A 25,236-nucleotide genomic window follows, 5' to 3' on the forward strand; every position below is an offset into this window, starting at 1 on the left:
CTTGAAAGGAGAGGCTGGGCTGCTTAAGGGCGTCTGTCAGGCTGCAGAGTTTGTAAAGGGCGGCAGCCTCGCTCGGCGTCTTCCTTCGGATTATGAATACAAGAAGCCGCTCAAAGGTCATTTGTACTGAGAAAACTTTTAGTGCTTCTTGACATCTGCTTTGCATCCCGGCCATCTAAATCCGATTAGGTCTGCGGCACAACGGGTGCTCCACCTGAAGACTACAAACAAACTTCACTCCCGAGGAGTCACTATGCAAAGAAACATAATAAACTTAACACGAGACTCTTCTATACCTTCACTCTACCTAGTGAACATTTATCAGCTGACAAGGAGTGTTGGGAAATTCGCAAACTTGTTAATTGTATTGGGGGGGGGGGAAGGTAAAAGCCAGGATGGCCCAGAACAGGCCTGACCAGGTATTAAGCCCTCCCCCCCAAATTCTGGAGGTATTTTGGCCTGAAAAGGGTTAATCTGTGCAGAACATTTCTGTGTTTTCATTTCTAAAATATTGTTTCTCGAGCCTCTGTAATCTACCACACTGTTTTTTGAGGTCGTCTTCATTTGTTCAATGTCTGTTTGGGCTGGACAGACAGCTGGACTGGTAGTGAAAAAACATGTATTCCTGTGAGGGTTAATTTTAAAGTTAAGGTTAGGGTTAGTTTGGGTATGGCTGCGGTTGGCGGTCCTTAAGTTTAGCAGGAGGGCTAGGGGTGGAGAAGGGTAAGATACATAGCTAGGAAAGGCCATGGGATGTATAAATATTTTTCACATTATTTAACATTTAAAAATATTTTTTAATGTAGATTCTTGTGGGGGTTAATTTTAAAGTTAAGGTTAGGGTTAGCTTAGGTATGGCCCGTGCTGGGGCAAGGCCATTAGGCATAGGAAACAGTTGGAGACATGATTATGAAAGCCAATAAGATGTATTAATATTTTGTACATTATTTTACATTTACATGTAAAAATATGTTACAGAACATGGATTCCTATGGGGTTAATTTTAAACTTATAGTTAGGGTTAGCTTACGTATGGCTTGGAAGTGGCAGTAGCTAGGTTTAGCAGGAACATTAGGGGTAGGGAAGAGTTAAAGACTTGGTTAGGAAAAGCCATGGGAGGTATAAATATTTTTTTACATTATTTTACTCATAAAAATTGTCAGAACCCATGGATTCTCAAGGGGGTTAATTTTAAAGTTAGGGTTAGCTGAGCTGTGGCTCAGATTTGGCAGTTCTTTAGTTGAATAGGAGTAGGGAAGAGGTAGAGACATGGTTTGGAAAGGCCATGGAATGTATAAATATTTTTTACATCATTCTACATGTAAAAATAGGTTAAAAACAAGGATTCCTACTGGGGTTACTTTAAAAGTAAGGGTTAGGTTTAGGTTTGGGTATTTCAGATTTGAAGGTGGCTAGATTCAGAGAAAAGTTAGAGACATGGTTCAGAAAGGCCATGGGATGTATAAATATGTTTTTATGTTGTTTGACATGTACAAATATATTTAAAACTTGGATCCCTATGGCCTTTAGTCTTGAAGTTAGGGTTAGCTTTGGTATGGCTCACGTTGGGCAATGGTTCACTTAACTAGCAGCGTTAGGGGTATGAATATTTAGAGACATGTTTTAAAAAGACCATGGGATGTATACATATTTTTAAAATTACATTACATGACTCCGTTGGTTAAAAAACAAGGATTCTTACTGGCATTAATTTAAAAGTTAAGGTTACTTTATGTTGCACATTTGGGAGTGGCTAGGTTTAGCAGGAACGTTAGGGGTAGGGAAGCCTCTAGAGCAGCCTTTTTCAACATTTTTATCATTGAGAAACCCCTGAAACATTATTTTGGCTTCAAGAAACCCATGAAGTGGCACGACTGTGCTGAATATGGTTTGGAAGCATAGCTGTGTACATGCCCACAAGGCGCCCCTCTGCATCTCACTCCCTACAGGCCTATCATTGGGGGGGGGGGTGCTGTCATTCAGTGGGACTTACATTGTTATTAGTATGCTTATATAAACTTACAAACACCCCAAATTTTCTTTACAGGAAGGAATGTTATTATACTGTTTCAGTTGGCATACACTAGGGGGCCCTCAGGAGTCAGAAATAGAGATAACAGCCCTGTGCTGGTTTTGGAAATAAGACCGCATACTCTGCTTTTTCACTGCAGAATGTAAAATAGCTGTGTTTCCTTAATTAATATTAATCATAATCCAACATTCATGTAAACGTGTAACAGTAATCAGGAAACAACGGTCTTAACCAGTGAAAATGTGTAGAAAGGCTATAAAGTCTGTAACAATATTTCTAAAGTGTAGACTGCTTCCAGCTGTATGTTTTATGTTTTTGAACTTTGACAAACTACTTTGCATTAATATTAGAGATTTATGAGAACAAGAACTGAGAGAAAGAACTGGGAGAAGCTGTGTAGGTAAGAATCTGAACACACACAAGAGATTCCTCTTCTGCTGTAAAAAGCATTATTATGTTTGTTTATGTGTAATGTTCTATTTTTGTTTTAAAAAAACAGCCACTGGAAAAAAATATTTTGGCTATGCAATGTTAGTTAGAACATTTAGCAGCACACATATGAATCATGGGTACTAAATTTAGCCCAGTATTTGCTGCATGCATTTATTTAATAATGTAAGCATTGTTTGGTTTAGCAGATTTCTGACTTGTTACAGTAATATTTTCTTAGAATAATAGGAGGAAATAAACTATGTGATTTTACTGCATATATCCCTTGTAATTAGCACAGAGGGAAAAATATATCTTCATTAAATTTTAAATACTCATAGCTGATATTATATGCTTAGTTATTCTGGAACATAATTTAATGACTAGCTGTACTTAAGAGTTTTTTATATTGTTTCCTATTAATTTGATGTAAATAGAATGAAATATCTGGATCTTCTTTCCCTTTGGGTATGTATATAATAATTACTATACCTGTTAAATGCTGATGTTTAGATTGTTAGAACTAATTATGTGGATAATGACTGAAAAATGTTATTTATAATTCTTTCCCCTGTAACAGTGTTCCAGCCCAGGAGGGATTCCCAGACTTTTCAGACTGTGATTCAGTTAACTTTGTTTTCACAGCCGACTCCATCCATTCTCTGAAACAAAATCACACCCTCTGTGATGGCTGATAAGGGGTAGCCTGTCAGATTCATCATTCTCTTTCTTTGGTCATTCCCCTTCCCACACATGCAGATGGAAAAGGAGGAGGAGAAATCTGGTATTTTAGAAGGCAGGCATCATCCTTTTAGCTTGCAGCTACCCAAGTCTTCAAACTACTTTCATCATGTTGATTCACTGGAGAAATGAATTTCCTGGATCACATATGCCAAATTATAAACTGGGTCATTTGCTCTTTGTGCACACCATGTTTGCTGAGATTTTGGAGTGGCAGGTGCCCAAGGACAAGAAGGAATTTGATATTGGGCATTGCTTTTGTGATTTACTTGGGGTTCCTTGTCAGCCAAGTAGGTCATGTTCTACCACAGCATAGAGCAGGATCACCGAAAGCTAATTCCAAGAATCTCCAAGATGCTGTCCAGACCCCTTTCATTGAGATCCCACTGGATGGCACCCTGTCACCTCCTGATTTGCAACGACCCCTGATGGAGACAAATGATACTGCAGCACTGCCCAATGTGGTCTACATTACTTTGAGATCCAAGCACAGCAAACCTGCTAACATCCAAGGCACCGTGAAGCCCAAGCAAAGGAAAAAAGATACAGTACCTTTTCTCTATGGAAATAACAACCCATTAGTTTTCACTGTTCAGGAGAAGCATTTAGTGCATGAGTCACCTCATGGGACTAGAAATTCCATAGGACTGAAGAGAGAAGTAGTCCAAAACAAAGCAAGGCAACGCCAGAAAAAGGACAAAGAAAAAGAAATACTCCCAAATGTTAAGAGATATCGGCAATCAATGAAAATTCCAAGAGATGGAAATGTGCAGCCCAATACCCAGGAAAGCAATATCAGGATGTACAGTGAAAAGCCACCATTTTGGCTAAGCAAAGAGGACATCTTACATATGCATGTTCTGGCAGATTCCAAGATAGATACTGTTAAAGAAGCACCATCTCAACATGGAGTACTTCTGATATTTGAGAGGATGTCTGTTGTGAATGGATTAATTAAAGGTGATTCTTGCAGTCAAGGTTTTTGTGGACTCCTCAAGAGACCTCATGACATGAATGAAGTGTTTGCTTTCCATTTGGACAGGATCCTGGGGCTGAATCGGACCTTGCCAACAGTAGGCAGAAAATTAGACTTTGTCCAAGGTAACTGATTCACAAAATGCACGATAACTATACTAGAGCAGTTTATGTCTTTGCAACAATCAGGAATAAATATAATGTAAAGACTATATATAGAGCAGAATAGAAGAATTTTTTTATTGTTAATTATTTCTTTTCCAGTGACATTTATTCTTTCCTGAAGGTCACAGTTTTTCATAATTTATTGACTTTCCAAGTACCCTCACTTATTGTTAGTGCAAAAAACAACTATAAGCTAACAGTAAGTGAAATTCTGTGAAATAAGGGGTATGGAGAATTTATTTGAATGTTATTTCTAATTAACAAGAAATTATATCTTTTTGAGAAAAGAATTGATTGTATGACAGAATCTGAAAGTTGACATAAGACTAGGTTTGTTTGATCTTGTCAAAGTTTTGCTCAGGTGGGCCTTTGGGGGCTTAAAAAAAAATTGGCGATGCCAGTCCAGGGTATGGGCCACCTTATGTTTCAACTATGTAATTTCCATCATTTCTGGAGAACTTTGGTAAATATTTAGGATAAATTAGTAAAGTTAATGAAGATTCTGAGGCAGCACAGCCTGGTGTTATAAATCCTGGGCTTAACCGCCCTGAGCCGTATGGAAGGGCGGTATAAAAATCTAATAAAATAAATCAATTAAGCCTAGTAAACCTTCAAGGTTATTTGATGGCCATATTATACAGCTAACATTTGCTCCCTTTCCGTACCGCTAGATTAAAAAAAAACATTATCATAAATATGTAACAGTGGATTTATTTTGTTGCTTTGGCCAGTTTAGAAGAGAGCTATCAATAGTTTTTTAAATTATCCTTCCAATGATACAAATAAAAGCAACCATTAGCTTGCTTTTCATACTTATTGTTCATTGTGGCTACCAAATGTCTGATATACATTATTCTGCCAGTATAGAAATCCCAGCACAAAATGTTAAAATTAGACCAAATAAATGCAGTTTAACATCCCTCTTGTGTTAAACCGTGGCTTCAGCTGAAGAGTCCGGCACAGATAGTAGCTTGAAAAAGGCTGCACTGCATTTTAATGAATCTGTTAAAAATAGTTCACTGTTTTTCCTGGGGAGGCCTTTCTAGTGCAACAATTCCATTTCATTGTAAAAAAAATCAATTATCAGGGTAGCAAAACAAGCAGTAACAGCTGAATGCGGATATAACTGCAATCTCTGTTCTCAGAAACGATGATAGTGTCTGTAGATCCGTGAGAGAGGCAGTATGCTTCCTTCCTTGCTTCTTGGAGTATTAAGACTACCAGAACATGGGAGACTCATTATGCATGCATTATTTTGTTACTGCAGAGCTGTGAGAAAAAACCCAGCAGTTGAGCTTCAGGGATCTTGGGTGGTGGGTTCATACACATTATAGAACGCAGCCTTCCTTGCAAACAGCGCTTAGCCTAACCTTAGAAACAGTTGCTTTCAGTATGCATTCCCCTTTCAGAATGTCAGAAAGAAAGGAGAAATTCAGCCTTTGTCAATCTCTGTAATTGGTGATGTTCCCAAAGGCAAGGAACTGTTGCTAGGTGATGGAAAATGGGGAAAAGGATAGCCAGTTTTTCATTTTGGTTATTTTTTGCTGGGATGTTTCTTAGCTATGGATGAGATCAGAATGTGGAACAGCCACAGCTCTTGCTGGAAATGTTTTCAGTCCAATTTTAGCCACTAATGATCATAGTTACTTTGAGCAGACTCTGCCCTCTGAAAGCCCCTGTGAATTGGAGCTCTTATTATCTCCTCCTCCAGTCTGGCCTGTTCAGGGGCACTTCTCATCTTTGTTTCTGGTTTTTCCTTTGAGAAATTTAAATACAAACATCTTTTTGCTGAAGTGAAATGGACTGGCAATTCACCCTTCCCCAGCGTCATGCATTTTAGGTCAGAAAATCTTTTAGGTCAGAAAATCTTTTTATCTTTAAAAAAAATCTATCTGTGAGCAGTTGAGCTGCTTTAGAAGAAACGAATCAAGAATAAAAATTGGGGTTTATACCCCACTTTTCCCTAGATGAAGGAGTCTCAACGCAGCTTACAATTGCCTTCCCTTCTTCTTCCCACAACAGACAATTCGTGAGGTAGGAGGGGCTGAGAGAGCTCTGAGAAAAACTGCTGTGTGAGAACAGCTCTAACAGGATGGTGATTGGCCCCAGGTCATCCAGCTGGCTGCATGTGGAGGAATGGAGAATCAAACTGGACTCACCAGATTAGAGGCTGCCGTTCTTAACCACTACGCTAAGCTGAGCATTTAGTTCACCAATCATATTCACTGCTTGCATTTTCGCCCTCCCCCATTTTAGCCATATGTGTTCATATACATATTAGTTTCTACCATCTTGGTGACCATGATGTTAACACCTCGAAGGGTTTCTTTTATTTTGTGATTCTCACTCCTGATGTGATATAAAAGGGCAAATTTGCTGCCCAGACTTACCTTCATTTGAAAGCTCCCATTCATTTTGTGGAAGCCCCTTTTCCAGAGATGTGCTTAGTACTTGATATGAACCAACTATAGTTTGTGCTCCTCTCCCTCCCCACATTCCCAGTGATGAGGTTCCCAGCTGCTCTCTGTTTGCTGTTGCCCAAATGGAAGAATTCACATTCTTTTTGATACATCTGCATTGTCAGAAGGAAAAACTGGCTCTTAACAAGTTTTGCCTTATAACTTCATTGCTGTTGACCAAAGTTCAGATGTACTTGGGGACTGCAAAAGACAAACGTCGCCTGTAGTTTGGTTGGCAAAGCAAACAAAGCTTAATTTGTAATGTCAGTTGCAGACATGCAGCTTTTGTCAGCGAGTTGACATGTGATAGTAGGTGAATGAAGGGCCTTTATCCAAAGAGGTTAAAGAAACCAAAAAAACAGGGAGATCAACTTGTACAAGCACATAGATCTGTGTTTTTTGAGGCTAGGTTGTGGGGCATGGTAAAACGGCAAGGAATTTAGATGTCTACTGTTTACTTGGGAACATTAGAACTAGGCTTCAAAGGGCAACATAAACCCAAAGCCCCCTTGGATGTACAGAACAACTTCTGTGGCTGCTTGGATTTAGGCTTAGTTAGATTTAAGCCTTTTTAAAAAAGAAAGAAAAGGAAACACTACTATTACTCAGCAATGATGCTTACTCATCTTTAGTTAGATAGATGACAGGTTTGCCAACTTTGGGTTGGGATATTCCTGGATATTTTGGGGTAGATCCTGTGGAGGGTGAGGTTTAGGGAGGGGAAGGACCTCAGCAGGGTATAACGCCATACAGCCTGCCTTCCAGGGCAGTTTTTTTCTCCAGTTGTAAACCAGTTGTAATTTCAAGAGAATGCCTGGCCCCACCTAGTGGTTGACAACTTTTATATGGGATTTCTAATAATGGGGAGCTGAATCCTCAGTGGAAAGAAAGAAGAACTGCAGGTGGTGTCAATATGTATGTATGTGAAAACACTGCTTTTGCAAGCCACTTGCTGAAAAGCTGAATTAAAAAAATTAGAGTAAACAAATGCATGGGATATTGGCAGACCAAGTGCACTCATTATAAAGAGGTTTCCTCGTTACCAGCTGATCAGACAAACCACTAAAGTGGCACAGAAACATCGTTTTCAGATACTGGCACCAATCGTGATTGTAAACTGATGTTAGAATTCGCCCCTGAGTTTAGTCAGATCAGTGAGCTGATAACAAAGGATGGAAATGGGCAATAGTTTTGTAATGTGGTGTGATGGAGCATTGTTCTCTGTGATGTACATTTCTGCTGCCTTACACTTCTTTATGGTCGAGGTTTTGAAAGGATTATAAAAACATGCAGAACCTATCAGACGGCTGTGGGATAAGTGCTATTGTACCACCTTTTCATACAAAAATGAAAATAGCCCATTGTCTGTCTCCAGCCAAGTGCCCCACAGTGAACCCCTTATGCTGTCAGAACAGTTCCATGAGCACAACTTCAGTTGACACCACTAGCTAAGGGTCCATCTCAAATGTAGAGTTGCTCTGCTCTGAAAGTGTTGAAGAGCTTTTGACTTGGAGCCTCATTGTGTTTGCTCATTCCATGATCTGCCTTATATCAACAGAGGCTGGGAACGTGGCACAGACAAAAGAGGGAACACTGTTCATTCCATCTACCTTGTTACTTTTGCGATCTCAATAGGCTGATAAGTGAAGTGAAAATGATGCCTTAAACAAAGAAAGAAATTAAATGAATGAGACACCGATGATATTCTTTATGGCACATTTTAAGACTGTATCTCTGTTGGTAAGTCAGGAATGAGAAAACACATTCTGGCTGGTACATTCAGGTTTACTGCATGATGTTTAACAGAGCCAGCTTCTTCTCATATTCTACTACAGAAGCCTTCATTGTGGTGTCCCTGTATGCCATGCGCCCACTGCCAAAGGTTTTTACAAAGGGGGTGGTGTCAGGTGCCCACTGCCAAAGGTTTTTACAAAGGGGGTGGTGCCAGGTGAAGCTGTGACCCAACAGGGCTTCTGATTAGCAACTGAAGATCTGATTCCCTGTGCAGACCATTTCAAAGTTGCTTTAGCAGCTGCTTCCACCACAGCACATGTTCATTTTAAGAGACATCCTGTGGAACAGAGCTTTTGCTTCATATTTTGAAGAGTTACTATTAGAACCTTGCTCTTTGACAGTTTGTGATTGGCTGTGTCTTTTGTCAGCCATTTTGTAGTTAGCTCCTCCTCCTATAGCAGCCATTTCATATTCGGGCCCACAACATTGCAGATGTGCTTGTGGACTCAAAAAGGTGGAGACATCCCATGATCTAGTTTTGACAACGTGACTGGAAGGCAAAACAATAGTGTGGATAATAACCATCTATTGGCGAGCTGAGGTTTGTTTAAGAAGTGGTTAGAATCTACTGATGCTATCTCTTGATTAGATATGCCCTCCTACTTGCATTAATATTTGCATTCATACACAAAACAAGAATGTATCAAAATCCACTCCAGATTGTGTAGTATTTTTTTTAAAAGATGGTGCAGAGATTTAAAAAGAGCACTTAAGTTATCTTGAGATTTGGCTGTTGGGTTTGGGTGACTCACCAGGTATGAACTGTGACTTGTCAATGCCTAGATAAATCTCCCAACATACAAGATCCTTTCAAATGGCATTAAATTCTACAGTATATAGAGAGTTCGATAATGAGAACTTAATTAATGACCTGTTTCATATAGATAAACACACTGAGGACCCTTTCTTATTCTGTGTGTAATCATCTTAAAGGAGGATTTTTACACATAGCACGTGCAAAGGTATGGCAAAACATAGACCAAAACGATCATCAATATCAGGTTTTATGTTTTTTTCATATTCTAGAGTTTGTTATGCATGAATGAGGGGAAAAAACCACTTACAACATACCCCTTTTGTGAGATTCCTAGTGGTATCTTTGGCCAATGATCATTGCACAGTCTGGGTGAGATGGACCTTTGGTCTAAATCAATATAGAATTTCTGAACTCTCTGAGATCACAATTAGTATTTTCTGGCAATTTTCTGACGATGACATATTTGTCTTTTACCTTGCTTAGTCTGCATCCCCCCCTCAAATTTTCCTAAGTTAATGCATACACATTACATCTGTGGGTGTTCTGAATTATTTGGAGCTTATGAAATCTGTTTTAATAAGTAGTATGTTATAATCTGATGATTGAAACTGAAAAGGGGATGGTGACCAGGGGAAAGGAATCATATGGTACTTATTAAAAAATCAGACAAGAGTTTTAAAGTCATTTTTCCCCAGCTATCTAGCTCTGCTTATGCATTCTAATATTAGACATCTGGAGGATACATAAGTTGAGGCAAAGTACTATGTTGCTATGGAGATGAGCATCATCTAAGAAAAAAATGCTGGGATTTCACTGGTGCTGTGTTCATCTCTAAAATCAGTGGCTCTGAAACAGATGAGCATGCAACTGCTGATTCTCCATTACTGTCTGTCTTTTTTATTATGTTTTTTTTTAAATGTGTCCTCCTTTCAATCACTTTAGCTTCAATAGTTCCTCTGGTCTCCAAAAATAAGTCAAAATAGGAGCTGTTCAGCAACCTCCAGAGCATAGGCCAGGGCCGCATCTCCATGTGATGGAAAAGTATTGCAGAACTGGCCTGAATTATATTACAAAAGAGCAAAAGAGCCTCTTGTGGCGCAGAGTGGTAAGGCAGCTGCCTGACAGCTTTGCCCATGAGGCTGGGAGTTCAATCCCAGCAGCCGGCTCAAGGTTGACTCAGCCTTCCATCCTTCCGAGGTCGGTAAAATGAGTACCCAGCTTGCTGCTGGGGGGTAAACGGTAATGACTGGGGAAGGCACTGGCAAACCACCCCGTATTGAGTCTGCCAAGAAAACGCTAGAGGGCGTCACCCCAAGGGTCAGACATGACTCGGTGCTTGCACAGGGGATACCTTTACCTTTACCTTTATTGACAGAAGGGAATAGCAGACCTATTCCCATGCAGAACAAGCACTTCTATGGCTTCAGTATTAGTTCTTCTTCTTCCCATGCCCCAGTGGATTAAAAGAGGAGTAGTTAGTCTCTTCCTTTCTGTCCCAAAGCTGCAAAGCAGCTAGTTGCAGAGAGCTTGCTGGAAGGAGGACATGGATATACATTGATGGGGCTGATTGAGAGAGGTGAAACTCTTCTCTTGGGGAAGGAAAGTAGAAGGAGTAAGACCCTTTCAATAGCATGAGGCTTACTGAGATTGCCTTGGGATTTGTTTGACATTTTGAATAACAAAGCCATGGCAAGTTCATGCTTTGTGTGAAAAAGCTGCTAAATTAATTCCATGGCATCTCCAGTTAAAGAAATTTAGATAGTGTGCTGAGAAAGATCTTTCTCTGACTGATATTCTGGAAAGCATCTGGCAGTCAGAAAAGCTGTGAGTAGTGGACTTTGAGTGTGTTCATAGAGGGAAGAGGAGGCAGCTGATCAGACTGGCTATGAAATCTGAGGTGGTAGTGGTGGTCAGCTGTGTGTAACATGATTTATTGTTAATTCATTTTAGTAAAAAGTTCTTTAACAGGAGTGGGATTTCCCCCCTCTTTTTGTGGTATTTTGGATATATGTTGGCAGACTGGAAGGCCAGTGCACTCCAGATAGAATCATAGAATCACAGAATCATAGAGTTGGAAGGGGCCATTCAGGCCATCTAGTCCAACCCCCTGCTCAATGCAGGATCAGCCCTAAGCATCCTAAAGCATCCAAGAAAAGTGTGTATCCAGCCTTTGCTTGAAGACTGCCAGTGAGGGGGAGTTCACCACCTCCTTAGGCAGCCTATGCCACTGCTGAACTACTCTGACTGTGAAATTTTATTTTCCTGATAAAAAACGATGATATATTTCCTTATATTTTTCCTGATAGATATGGAATCGTAGGCAGTCATTTATTGGGCAAGAAGTCAGAGCAAATAAATTTCCAATTTATTCTAGATCTCTTCTATTAAGACTGCAGTGTAATATTTAATGCTTTTTACCTTGGTACGTATTTACAGGCAGAGTCCATTCATTTTAGGGGAATGTATTGAAGAGACCTCTATTTGGGGTGATTCATTTTGCTGTGTCTGTTTCCTGTGAATCACAAGCACTTCCTGTATTTAACATTTGTTCCATTTTGTTCTTACAGATAACAAGTTTTCCTGTCTATTAAAAAACAGAATTATCTCTCTCACCCTCTCTCAAATAAACCCATGGGAGGAAGCAGGGATAAAAGAAATCAGGAATCATTACATGAGGTTCCTCCTTTTGAAACAAAGAAGAATGGATAAGTTTGTTAAGGCTAGAAATACAGAAAAACAGTCACATATCCTTTGTTTAGATATAAAACAAGCACTTTGCTCTGCATTCCAGCATTATGCATAAATGCTAATTTGTTAAATTTCCTTTGAATTTCTTCATTTTGTTTTGTATGTGAATTATATGTGGGTTGTAGCACTTTAGACGGAAGGTAGAAACTTACTACTGAAATTCCTGCATGCTGATCAATTGTCCCATGTGTAAAACCATATGTCACAGAGAGAAATTCTAGCCTAATGTATTCCCTGACATGCCAATGTTCTACATACTTGTATTTTTGAAATGCTCACTCCAAACCCAACCCACCCTCTGCAATCTGAAATGATACATCCATGTTCAAGGAAAACGAGGCTGTAACTAAATCTGTTTCCAGCTGAAGAGTGAAATAAAATTAAAAAGAACTTTCATAAAATGTGTTTTGCGTAACATGCTGGAGAACTGCACAGAACATTAATAAAGCTTGGATTAACTTTTCTCTTAGATGTCTCACATAGTCTCATTATGATTTTAGATTCTGAGACATATAATGCAATCTTAAGCATATACAAAGCCTTCTAAAATCCATTCCAGTCAATGGGTTTAGAATGGTATGAGTCTGTGTAATATTGCTCTTCAAAATAGCCACTCACTCTTTATGTATATTTTTCTCTGTCTAAGTTATTCCTTAATTAGTAAGTCTTACATTAATAACTAAAGATGAGAATATTAATCTGCTTTTTGGATTCTGGACATCACTGCTTAATTGTACATCTATCATTAAAGGATGACACTCTCATAAATGAACACTGCTTCACTAAAATAGAATGAACAACAGTGATTTACACTCCATGATGATCTGCCAAACCATTTTCAATCCATTTCATAAATCTTCTCTTGTAGTATGGTTCCTTTTAAAATATTGCTTTTGTAGCAAAAAAGCAGCTGTTATTTTCAGACGTTGGAGACAATTATAGGTCCAGAGTTCTTCCTTCTGTGTAGTGTCTTCCTTTAGATGTGGCATATGACCACATTAACCAAAGGAAGAAAAATCAATGCTGGATTCAGATTCTTCCTACCACATCTTTAAAATGCCTTTTTTAAAATAAACCTTTGCTATTAAACTGTTATGACTTTATACATTGCCTATGGAATGAACAAGTGTTGCAAGTCCTAAATGCACTAGTGGCTGTTTCTCTTTTTTGTTGTTCACATTAGATAACCAACCATGTCCTGTGATTCTCTGGGATCCTTCCTTGTCCCAAACGGACAATGAGACACACTCTTCTTTGAAGCTCAATTGGGGGGCCTACAAACAGCAACTAAAGCAGAAGTGTTGGCAAAATCATAAAGTGTCCAAAGCAGAATGGGGATGTACAGATGTCCATTACCATGAATGGTCCAAGATGGCTCTCCTTGATTTTCTCTTACAGGTAGGAAAAAAATGGCAAGGTGAGACTGATTACCAACATATGAAATTTGTTTTATCTACCTTTAAAAACTGAGTGAATCATTATCTGATTATATTCCTCAGTGCTTGCATTAAGAGCTCTAGAAGGGACTGTGACTGAGAATTCTATGCCAACAAAAATTTTAAATTCTCTGTCTTTAATCTTTAGCTTTAGATTGAAGTCAACAATTTTCAGAGTTTTAATTTAAATATTCCATGCATTTTACCAGTTTCCCTGTTTGAAACATGAATCCCACATACCAAAATCTGATTCAGAAACTCTGAAAATTAAATGTTGTAAAGAAAAAATGCGGGGGTGGGGGGAGGGGGGGAAGGAATGACTACCATACAACTTGGCCTTTCCAATGATCTGAGTGAGCAAAATTTGTGTGTGTGTGAGAGAGAGACAGAGAGACAGAGAAATCAGTTCGATTTGCACAACATTTTGCAACATATTAGGGGAAGAGTTCCACTGTATTTAAATATTCACACTAGATATGAAATCAGTTTGTCTTAAAAGTCTCTCTTTTAGGACTCCTCACATGATGAAGGAAAATGTTTATGGCTTGTTTATGCCACAAAGTTAAATGAGCTTCTCTGTTGACAAGACAGAAAAGGTGCCATGTCTTATTCCATTTTCAGCAGGTATTTTATAGCAGTTTTGTGGCAGTCTACAACATTGTAAGTAAGCAGAGACAGACTGCTTTCATTTGCAGTCAGCTGGCTACCAGACTCTGTAGTATTCCTTGGGTAGCACCTAGAGATCTCCTGCTATTACAATAGATCTCCAGATGATAAAGATCAGATCCCCTGAAGAAAGTATTGCTTTGGAGGGTGGACTCAAATTTATCTGGACATAGATGTAGACAACATCTCTAAGTTTTCTAAGCATTTTAAGTTTTGCTTGGATTTTATGTATTAAAACATTTATAAAATGATTTTTGAACTTCAAGACCTTTCTATAATTTAGCACAGCAGTGTTCAGTGTTGTGCTGTTCTCACAACAGGAGCATCATATTCATTGTCAGTTTCCTTTTGGCCATTGGGGCACCATTTTAGAAGGCCGAATAGATAAGGACTGGTTACAAGGGCAGGAGGAACCTCACGCAATGGGAAACATTTGCTTCATGAAACAAAGATGGTGTCTGGTGATATGTATTCTTAGAAATCTGAATAGTGCTGTCAGCAGTTCAGGAAGCAAAGAAATCTCTGGAGCCATCCTGGTGTTACACCCCTCTAAATGAAAGGATATGAATGGACTTAGAGAGGATTCACTGTGGTTAGGACGGCACTGACAAAATGGTGGAATGGGCTAAACTGCCAGTTTTAATTAATAACTTTACCAGGATCCATCATTTTTAAAGTGTTTAAAGAATAAGACAACACATGACTGGTACCACATGATGAGTGACTCATCTGTTATTTTAAAAGCACAACAGTGTTCTAGTCTCAGACAGAAAAAAACACAGATGCCTGCGATCCAGAGAAAACATTAAATAATCACAGCAACAAGAACTTCCATTCATTTCAAAGGCACATACCGTACTTTGCAGAGTCTATCATTTGACTGTTCCCATTTTGGTACCTATTTCTAAAAGCTGAGTTGTTTGTACAGGTCTCCTTTTATTCTTAAAATTCACCCTTGCATATGTTTGTTAGAATTATGGAGATGGTTGTATGGCCTATATTACTCTTCTTTTAAAAAAGAGGAAATCAATGAGTCCTTTTATTTAGGTTGCATTTATAGCACTTGTACGTGGTAATTATAGAACATTATATTTTCCCTCCTAAAATAGGCTGTCCTGTCTATTAATTCTCATTACTTCCATAATTGTGCAATGCTGAGCATCTAATATAAAGTCATAGTTGTAGCCTTTCAAGAATAGCTTATTGCTCCCACATTTTGGAATGGTGACATGATATACAGATATGGGTTAATTAGGTTGTTATTGAAGACTGATCTAGGCAAGTGAGATTTGGTTCAGGTTGTCCTAAAAGTACTTGAATCAATGTTGATTAGAACACTTTTTGGATGAATTCAGACCAGACCTACCTTCCCCTGAAGTTAAACTACCAGAATCAGCCTTATCCGAATTACTGAACTGCAATTTGGATGTGATTGGGCCATGTAGGTATTGGGTGATTTATATTTAAAGGGACCAAAATTTTTCCTTTCCATCTATTCCATAATCTGGGGTGGGGTTTGAGGTAGAGGCACCAAATTTGCAGTGTAGCTGTGGGAGCCTGTCCTCAAAAGAAACCCCAAGTTAAAAAAAGATTGGGCTAGGGGGTCCATGGGCACTCAAATAGGGTGCCAACATCCAACCTACATTGTTTCCTGTGGCAAGACAAGAACAGAGAACCTTTTTTCCTCATGCCAAGCTCACTTATTGTAAACAATTCAGTCATTAACATCCTTGACTAAAGATTCCAGTCTGGCTTCTGACTTGGGTATTTTGCCATCTATGCCAAGTCCAAAACATTTTTATCAAAGAATCAATAGAAGGGAAGGAAAAGATAATAGAGAGGTCAGTTTAAAACAAAGTTCAATCAAAAGTGTAATTAGACCACTCAGTGTGGGTGAGGGGACCAGTACCAGCTATTGATAGACAAAATAGGATTACCATGGCATTGAATATAGGAAAGTGCATGAGGAAACAGTAAGCAGATCCCATTAAAACGTTACACTGGTAAAGCCAAATAAAGGAGTGGGATATGAAAGATATTAATACTTGTAGCAAGTAAGAAATCCAGCATCCTTGTTATGATCTAGGAAGAGGGAGATGGTATTTATCTTCTGGGTGAATATTAATACAGTAATTTTGTGTTGGATTCTCTCTCACGGTGGACTCCATTTTCACTTTCAGATCTATCACCGGCTGGACAAAAACTGCTGTGGATTCAAACCACGTAAAGAGGATTCTTGTGTACAGAAAGGACTGCATCTGAACTGCAATGACCAGGATAGCATTGCTTTGACTCATATTGTTCAGCGAAAGGAGGATCCACGACATTTGGTCTTCATAGATAACAAAGGGGTTTTTGACAGAAGTGAAGATAATCTAGACTTCAAAATATTGTATGGCATAAAAGAGTAAGTTCTGTGACATATGTGTAAATACATAAAGGGGTTCAGTAGCATTTCCTCTGGTTCTTCACTTTAGATCTCCAATGTCTTTTACATGGTATTTCCATGGTATTTCCATGCAAAGGGGAATTAGAATTAGAACTACTGTAAGTAATTAAGCTTGCGGCCAGTATCATCAGCAGTTAAAAATCAAACACTGGTATTCAAAAAACTGGATGGAAAAGTATAGGCCTAAGGTAACTATTCAGCTAGTGGCAGTAGGCAGTCTCCCAGCCCTTTCTATCAGTTTCCCATTGGGTTGTCAAATGGAGCCTGGCGTCTGCCAGGAGGGATGCAGGTGAGAACATGAGAAACACAACATCAGCTACATTTCTGCAACACTTGCAGGAAAACATATGGTAGCTCTAGAAATTGTTCCCTGGAAGTGATATAGCAATGCACTCAACATCACCGTTTAAAAATTCTCCCATCATTTCTTAGAGCAGTAGTTAGCAAGTAGGACTACCAACAGAAGGCCTCCTGCCATAGCTGACTTGGCAGCCCTAGTCCCCTGGCCTTGCTATTTTGAGAAATGGGAGGGGGGAAATGGGAATAATAGTAATGCTTGTAGAATTTCCTCCAAATGAAGTAATAATACATAAATCTGCGTTAAAGATCATCACATTCTTTTTTTATATATATATACATATTTATTTTCATAAAGATAAAATATAGAAAAAGGACAGATAATATAAATTGTTAATACAAAGAAAAATAGATTATGCTCTTCATTTGTTACACTTAAATCCCCTCTGTTGTGTCCCCTTTTACATCACATTCTTGAAGCCAATGTAGGAATTCCCCCACTCTCTGTGGTAAAGAGGATAGGGGCAATCCCTAGAGAGCATCCAGAAATGCCATCACATTTCCCTGACACTTCCCAGGCACTGGCCCCAAAATCTCCAACCACTTGCCAATGCAGGGCTGGCAACCCTTCACAGCCTCATTGGGGCCAAGTTTTACTAAGTTCTTTGTTTTAGTCTGCCGTTGTTTTGACTCTCTTCTATTTTTACTAGCAGCCATTAGGTACAGTTAAAACAGAATAATAAATTTATGAAAGCAATGTTCACCACCTTACCTTTTACAAGAAGCACTCTTAAGAGGCTTCTGCTGAGAGATGGAAAGGATGGGGATCTCCAGGACAGTATGCCAGATGAGCATAGTATAAGCTGCCCTGAACTCATTGGAAGAAGCAAATAATGATAGGCAGAGACAGGAAATGGTTACAACAACCAATGAGACAAAACACTGTGACAAAGTTCTCTTTGTCATAGCATATTTCATATTTTCATGAAATATGAAAAATACAGAAAATACAGAGCCATTATAACTCCTAGAAGAACTCCCCATGTATTTAATACCTTCCAAATGCTTAACAACATAGACAAAAGTTGAAACTCCCAAGCAGTATAGTAAGCTGCTTTACGTGGATCCAGTCTGGACCCACATTACATGGACCCACAAGCCACCACTGTAAAATATGTCTTGGCTAATAGTCTCCAGCTGAATGGAGTAAGAGTTGAATGTAAACAACTAAAGCTTTGGCTGCAATCAAGCTGTCAAACCAATTGTCATTAGATCATCATTGACAGCTGTCAAACCACTGACTCATCAGATCATCTTTGACTCATCAGATCATCAAGATACAGATACAAGATACAAGATATTTTCAAAGGTTTTCGATTTTCTTTAACAGGTCTCCAATAATACAAAAAGAGATACTTATAACTATGAAACAGTCATGACCATTATATACCATTTATAAAAAAACCCACTGAAAACAATTTCTGGATTAAATCCTTGAGGCACCAAAGTTCCAAGAAGCTTAATTAAAGATTCTTCTTTATGTAAGAGTAGTTTGGTAACATCTTAATGGATATAATGTTGGGAATAATGTAATTTTCAAATACATAAATAATGAACAAGGTGTCCAGTGTATGTCCTGCCTTTGTGAAGTGAGAAACAAGAGGAAATTCCAAATGTCCATGTCTAATTCTGGACTGGTGTTCTCCAACTCATGTCTTAATGGGTGTTCTGCTGGTATCTTTATATAATTTTGGGCAGCTCCATAATACGCAACATACAGATTTTTTTGGTTTGCAATTAGAAAAATGTGTGAGATCTTTAACAAAGTTAGCAGCTGGCAATTCACATCACAAAATTATATTATGTAGATCTCACACATTTTTCTAGAGATTTGAGAATGAACCTTAGGGAGGACAGGGATCTCTGAGAAGCACATTGTCATAGAGTCCACCCTCCAAAGTGGCTATGTTCTCCAATGTAAAGTGGAATTCTGGGAAAACCCAGGTCCCATCTGGAGACTGATACTTGTATTGCTGAATCATATTTTCAATTAAATTATATCACATCAAAACTAACATGTATATTTACTTTCAGGTTCCCTGAATCTGCAATCTCAGTGCTGAAAAGCCAACATTTGCGAGAGAAGCTTCTTCAGTCTTTGTTCCTTGACAGAATTTTTTGGGAGAGTCAAGGAGGTCGTCAAGGGATTGAAAAACTCATTGATGTGATAGAAAGAAGGGCCAAAATTCTTCTTACTTACATTGATGCACATGGGGCAAAAGTACTGTCAATAAACAAGTAAAATTATGTAGGGAAAAGGCACACATACAAAAACAGAAAGCCTGCCATAGAGTTTACTGGCAATTACAATTTCCATTTCTTTCACTTTCAGAGAACCAAGAACAAATGGTCAAACAACATTTTAAATTGGATATTCTATAGATGTAAACTGAAACACATAAATTGAATTGTTTTAAAGAGTTAAATATGAGGGTAAAAGTGTTACAATTTGCTTTATTTTAATGAACATAAACTTAGAGATGTTATTAGCTTTGAAGTCCAAAAAGGGAGCAACTGCCCAAATTATTTATATCAATGGGACTCTTCTATAATAAGTGGGTGTAAGTATGGCTGCAAATAATTGCTTTTTTCTAAATTATACAGGGATTTTTCTTTCTTTCAAACAAAAAATGACAGACCTCAAGTGTTGCTCTTATTTCTGCTATGTGTCGAAAACTATTTAGACAAATAACCATAATCATTCTTCATGGACATTCCTTTCATTTCTGGATGCACATAAACATGCCATCCAAGGGACTGAGTGAGGAAATGTTACGTAATTGCTGCTGCTGCTCCTTCTTGTTTATTTATGTTATCATCCACAAAATTATTTGTCTGTAGAAAATTCCATAGGAAACTAGAAGTTACTACCATCAGTCATTTTGTCAGATTCGATTTTTCAGGCCATGGCCTATTATCCTCCTTCCTTTACCTACTATATCTCTTGACTAGCCAATGTAGATTCCTCTCTGTCCTTGTCTTTATCACAAAAATCCTTCCTCATTTTGTGCTTTGATGAGCCCTTTCTTGTTTCAGTTCCAAACTTAATTCTCCATCAACTGGTTCTTCAGGTTTATTTTTGCTTGCATTCACAATGATGACTATTCTCAGTTTTGTTCTGGCTGCCACTGAGAATGAAAGGCATTGACATTGGTAACAGATCTCTTGTTTGTCTCTAAGGTGCTACTGGACTCAAATCTAACTGTGCTACTACAGACCTATTTGGCTACTCTCTGAAAAGATTTGCGACAAGAGATTTTTCTGTACCTTGCCCTCCGTCAATTGCCAATTTCCCTACTGTGTCAACAGACTACTTGAGGGTTTTTTACTATTTGGCAGTTACAGTAGTACACTCTGAAAATGGCACTAATATGGTTGGGACTTTGGAAAATGCACACTTTCCTGTGCAGATGGTATGATGGACTGTGCACTACCCTCCAAAATTGTTGCAAAGTTGATTTGGGGGAAAAAAGCATATGAAGGATGCAGAAAGAATGGTTGACTCACAATTGGAGTATGATGTCATGAAAAAGAATTCAGTGTTTCACTTTGGAAGCAAAAAACTCAGTAGACAAGCAAATGCCGTTTTAATCAGTTTCCACTCAAAATGTAAATGAAAACTGTTCACAGACTTGCCTCCCCTCTACCCCCACTTTAGCATGTGAAGAATCCCAGTTAGAAGCAAACCCAGTCAACTTGTGGCATATGAATGCAGGTGCACAGGCTATCTGGAGCTACCTCTCTTCCTGAAAGATGGGATATTAAAGTCTGATTTTGAATCCCAATTTATGGGGGGCGGGAGATAACTGGATTATCCTTGTGCCTGCATGTATGTATCATGTGAAATTAGAAAACCTTTAGGAGGGGAGGGGAGAGGCAAGTGCAGAAACCATGTGCTATTTACAAGGGGCATCTGAATGCAGATTTCTCAGTATATTGCCTGCTTTGCACCTTTTAAAGATTCCTTTCTTGTATTCTCCCATGTTTCCTAAAACATGGTTCCCAGCTGCCCTGCATGATACTAAAATTATAATCCTAAACAAATTTACAATTCACCTTTCTCGTGGGTTACATTTTGATCCATTGTCCTCACTCAGCCAATCTGTGTCAGAGGCTTCATTGGCATGAGCACAATGAAGCCTAGATTGTCTTTAAAAATTACATGTTGATTGTGTCTTACTTCAGATCTATAACATTGGAGGATTTAGATGCAACATGTGTCCACCTCTGTACAGTCTTCCTGCCATTTGAGTGATGAAATCAGGTTTACAGTGTAATGTACTGCTGACTGTCATTTTAGTTCATCTTGCTATGAGAATCCTGTTGCTCTGAAAACATTCCTTCCAGTAAAAGTATTGCAAAGGATCAAATGGCTGTGTCCTGTCACCATTATACTGACAGATAAGGCAGGAGCAATCTCTCCTGATTCCCTCTCTCACTGCAGCGCCCTGACCTACATGCCTTTTTCTGTCTGTGACAGTCCAGCTGCTATCATGCTTGCCTCTTCAAGGGAAGAGGAAGGCGTGAAATAATGTGTTTCTGCCTGTGGAATGGCAGTAGGATACGGGCCTTCTATCTTGTGGCATCTTATAACTCATGAGAGAGTCAAAACTCTGGCTCCAAAATACTAATAAAAATGAAATAGAGGGGTGGATGGATACAGCCAGCTTTTTCAATCCATCTCACCCAATTTCACTCCATCTCACCCAATTTGCCTCATTACTACAGTGACCCATCCTCATGAGTTTTGTATATTCAGGCTCTATGATTCTCACCATAACTTTTCTGGGTGGTCAAGGAGGATTCCCACTTCCTGTTTCATCAGCAGAAATTCCGGTGGGATCAAACACTTAAAAGGGATTTGAAGATCACTATTGCCAGTACTATAGAATGTTGTCTTGAACTGTTTTCTGCTTTTCTCATGTTCGTCACCCCAAGGGTCAGACATGACCCGGTGCTTGCACAGGGGATACCTTTACCTTTAATATGTGTATAAAGTTCTGGACTCACAGAGGATCATATGCCAAGTGCTAGGCCATAGTGTTACAGAAAGATTTTGTCTTCTGTGTCCTGTTGTTTGGCCTTCAGAGCAGCTGTTTGGCTGCTGTGTGAAGCACAATGCTGGACTAGAAGGGTCAAGGGTCTGATCTAGTGGGGCTCTTTTTGCCTGCTTATACTGAGCAATAGTTCTGAGTTTCCTTGGGGAGGTAGAATGGATATTAGATAGGTTTGTGGTGTAGGTCTGCTCTTCTAGGCATCCCCTATTTAGCATCCCCTGTGCATATGGATTTTTACCATAAATGCTTGTGATTTCAGAGATTTTAATGATTCAGCTGTAATTTGTATACTAAAAAGGGAGTTAACTGCAGGAATGTCAAGCACATGAAAAAAGGCCATCTCCCAAACTTATCATGCTGCTCCTCTAAGTGGCTGTTTTTCTTTTTTCTTGTTTGCCCTTGGAATGTCTGAGACTGTACCAAAGTCTGGTTTTGTTATCCATTCACAATCAGGAGGGTTGAATAAATGGGACTACTATATAGGAACGATGGCATATTCATCAATGAAAAGGATAGTCCCCCCCCCCCTTATCAATAAATCCAGTTCTGTGTGCTTCAAGTGCCTTTCCCTGCTGCTGTGGCTCGTGCCAAAACAGGCATTCTGCAAGGCCATTTATGTGCAGTTAATTATTTCCTTAGACCTCAACCGCTGGGGCAAGGGTGACAGCAAAATTAATTTCCTTGATTTTAAAGCCTCAGGTTTACCGCCCCAGGGACTCTTATTCCATTCTGGGGAACAGGACAAAATGAATTAGAAGCTGTTCATTATGGTAGTCTTCCAGGCAAAGAAGGAGCTGTTTACCCTTGTTTTGTTCATGTCTTTTGTAAACAGCTGTACTGAGCTATTTTCCATTTATAGGCATATGGGACCAGAAATATTTTCACGTCCCAGACTAGTCCAAAGGGAGTAGAGGAATCCAAGAGTTGTGTGTGGGAGAAATGACTGTGTGTTAAAATTCTTGGGTGCAATGCCAACTTTTTAACAACCCTGAATATTTTTGTAGCAGTAGAAAACATGATGCTGGCTTGTTCTCACACAAAGCAGGAATCTTTTCCCAGCTCCATTTAATAGGTCAGTGCAATAGATCACAGCAAATTAAAAAGTGTATATTTTCTTTACATTAAGGAGCAGTGCTCTAACTGAGAGCCTAACAGAACTTCTGTGAATGCCATCTTCCTCATCCATTTCAACAGAGATCAGCAATGGCACCCTTTTGCACCCATTCTTCATAGGAGTTAATAGGAAGGCCCTTGTGTGCTCTGGGGGTACTTGAGTGCATTCTCCTTGTCCCCCAAGCGACTACCTAGTTGGGCTGACAGGCTCTGATCACCAATAAAGAATGCTGTCCATTTCATACCTTGATGGAGTCATGAGCAGATGCAGACCAATGCAATTCCACTTGGCATCAATAAAACCTGATAATTCAAAGAAGTTTCCTTATGGTCAACAGTACATGTAAAACTTGCTATGTAAAATCAAGTATTGGATTACTCCATAAACACAACTGAATACAATGGAAGCTACAGTTCAAATATTAATCTAAAATATGTCAGTAATGTGAAACTCCAAAAATGAGAAGAAATTTCCTGTTGAATTTAAAAAGTGAAAGTTAAAACCGTTTGTCTTCTAAATATTAACAAGAACCATTAGAATACTGAAAACAAACATCAAGGGTACAGTTGTGACATTGTAGTTTGTTTTGCTATTCAAAATCGCTTCTTAATGTGGGGTTTAATTTTATATATATTTGCAGCATTAACATATTGGACATACATTGCTTGTTACCGGTAAATATATTTTAATTTGTATAAGGTTTAGCTTTTTCATCTATTCTCTGTGTTGCTGTTCCCTGTAAAATAAACAATAAAAGCAGTATCTTCCACATTTTGAACTGAAGACTTTACAATAAAAACTTTGATTTGAAGACTTTGAGTTAACTCTATTGTGAAGTGCAGAGAGTTTTGGAAACATCTTATAATTTTGACTGCTGTTCTCGCAAAACACACACACAAAACCCACAACAGGTTATGTAACCTTTGTTAGCTGTTTTCTCATCAGACTTCAAGCTCTTACCAAACTGCTTGCCTTTAAAACATCCCCTGACTATATGTGTTTCATAGGCAAACCGTATGTTAGTTCTTCTTCTTGTTTCTATTTAGCATACAGTTGGATGATGTGGGCATTGGGGCACTGTTGCACTACAGAATGTAGGTGTGTTTGTATTTTATTTATCATACTTATATACCGCCCTCCCCGGAGGGAGGGGTTATATGTTTTGACCCCTCCCCCCAAGTAAGAAAGCTCCTTGCACATAAATAGCTTGCCTGTCTGAGAGAAGGGAAGAAAAGCTCTTTCTTCTTTCTCGCCGACATTCTGTTTTTCATTTGTAATGATTTTTTAAAATATGGGGCAGCATTAAAAGTGCATTCTTTCACCTTTTTGAAGTGACTCTTTCCAAGAACAGCTGTAGGGCATCACATGACTAAACGTACAGATTGAAAGTGAAATATAATTTACATTATATGTACAGGTACAAAATCTGTTGCAGATGAAATACTAAAATGGACCTTTTCTGCCTCAGTCTAATTTTGAAATTCCTGTCCTGAGTTTAGACTACTTACAGTGCCATCTTAAGTAGAGTTATACTCTTCTAAGCCCATTGGCCTCAATAGATTTAGAGGGGTATAATTCTGCTTAGTGCCATTCAAATTCACATTGCTTCTTGCTCGAGTGGCCTCTATTCCGATCGCTGTAGCTGCCATCTAGTATAGTACATCACTTATCCTCAGTCCTTTGTGCTTCTCAGTGACCTTTAGTTCCAGCTCCTCTGGGAATATGGGGCATATTCATATGATCAACCCTCCAACCTATGGCCCACTGTCTACCCTCTTCCTTCCTAGATCACGTCAGTCACATTCGATTTTCACTTGTTTTTTTCTCTCTTAGCAATGCAAATACCTGCATGAGGGTGATCTTGAGAAGGGAAACCTTTTGATGCTGCCTGCAATACCACATCCTACTCACAAATCCTGGCTAATTAAATCTTACCCCAAAGGCTTCCCATTCACTATGAAGCAAATGCAAAATAGAAAGATTTCTCAGAAATGTAGTGCTTACAGTACCTTATAGCTCAACTGTATTGGTTGGATAATGCTACCAGGAATAATATG

The 25,236-nt window shown here is 38.9% G+C and overlaps 1 protein-coding gene across 3 annotated transcripts; it reads left to right on the top strand.

Annotated features, from left to right (window-relative positions):
- Positions 1-2,120: 2,120 nt before the first annotated feature.
- Positions 2,121-23,990, top strand: GASK1B (golgi associated kinase 1B). Of its 3 annotated transcripts, none has more exons than XM_077300008.1 (5): positions 2,121-2,432; positions 3,042-4,162; positions 13,284-13,498; positions 16,383-16,609; positions 19,043-23,990. In XM_077300008.1, exons 2-5 carry the CDS (start codon positions 3,331-3,333, stop codon positions 19,248-19,250), a joined length of 1,482 nt encoding a protein of 493 aa, XP_077156123.1. In that variant the 5' UTR covers positions 2,121-2,432; positions 3,042-3,330; the 3' UTR covers positions 19,251-23,990. The 3 variants fall into 3 exon arrangements, with proteins under 3 accessions (XP_077156123.1, XP_077156120.1, XP_077156121.1); XM_077300005.1 differs by having other exon boundaries at positions 2,125-2,432; positions 3,042-4,303; XM_077300006.1 differs by having other exon boundaries at positions 2,125-2,432; positions 3,107-4,303.
- The last annotated feature ends 1,246 nt before the right edge of the window (positions 23,991-25,236 follow it).

The sequence above is a fragment of the Paroedura picta genome, chromosome 10, assembly GCF_049243985.1.
Source record: "Paroedura picta isolate Pp20150507F chromosome 10, Ppicta_v3.0, whole genome shotgun sequence".
Classification (NCBI taxonomy): Eukaryota; Metazoa; Chordata; class Lepidosauria; order Squamata; family Gekkonidae; genus Paroedura; species Paroedura picta.

Bases quoted from the DNA above. Each gene is read 5' to 3' on its own strand.
- GASK1B (XM_077300005.1), top strand. From the start codon at position 3,331: ATGAATTTCCTGGATCACATATGCCAAATTATAAACTGGGTCATTTGC. The intron at 4,304-13,283 runs GTAACTGATTCA...TGTTCACATTAG, and splicing joins AAAATTAGACTTTGTCCAAG to ATAACCAACCATGTCCTGTG. The intron at 16,610-19,042 runs GTAAGTTCTGTG...ATTTACTTTCAG, and splicing joins ATATTGTATGGCATAAAAGA to GTTCCCTGAATCTGCAATCT.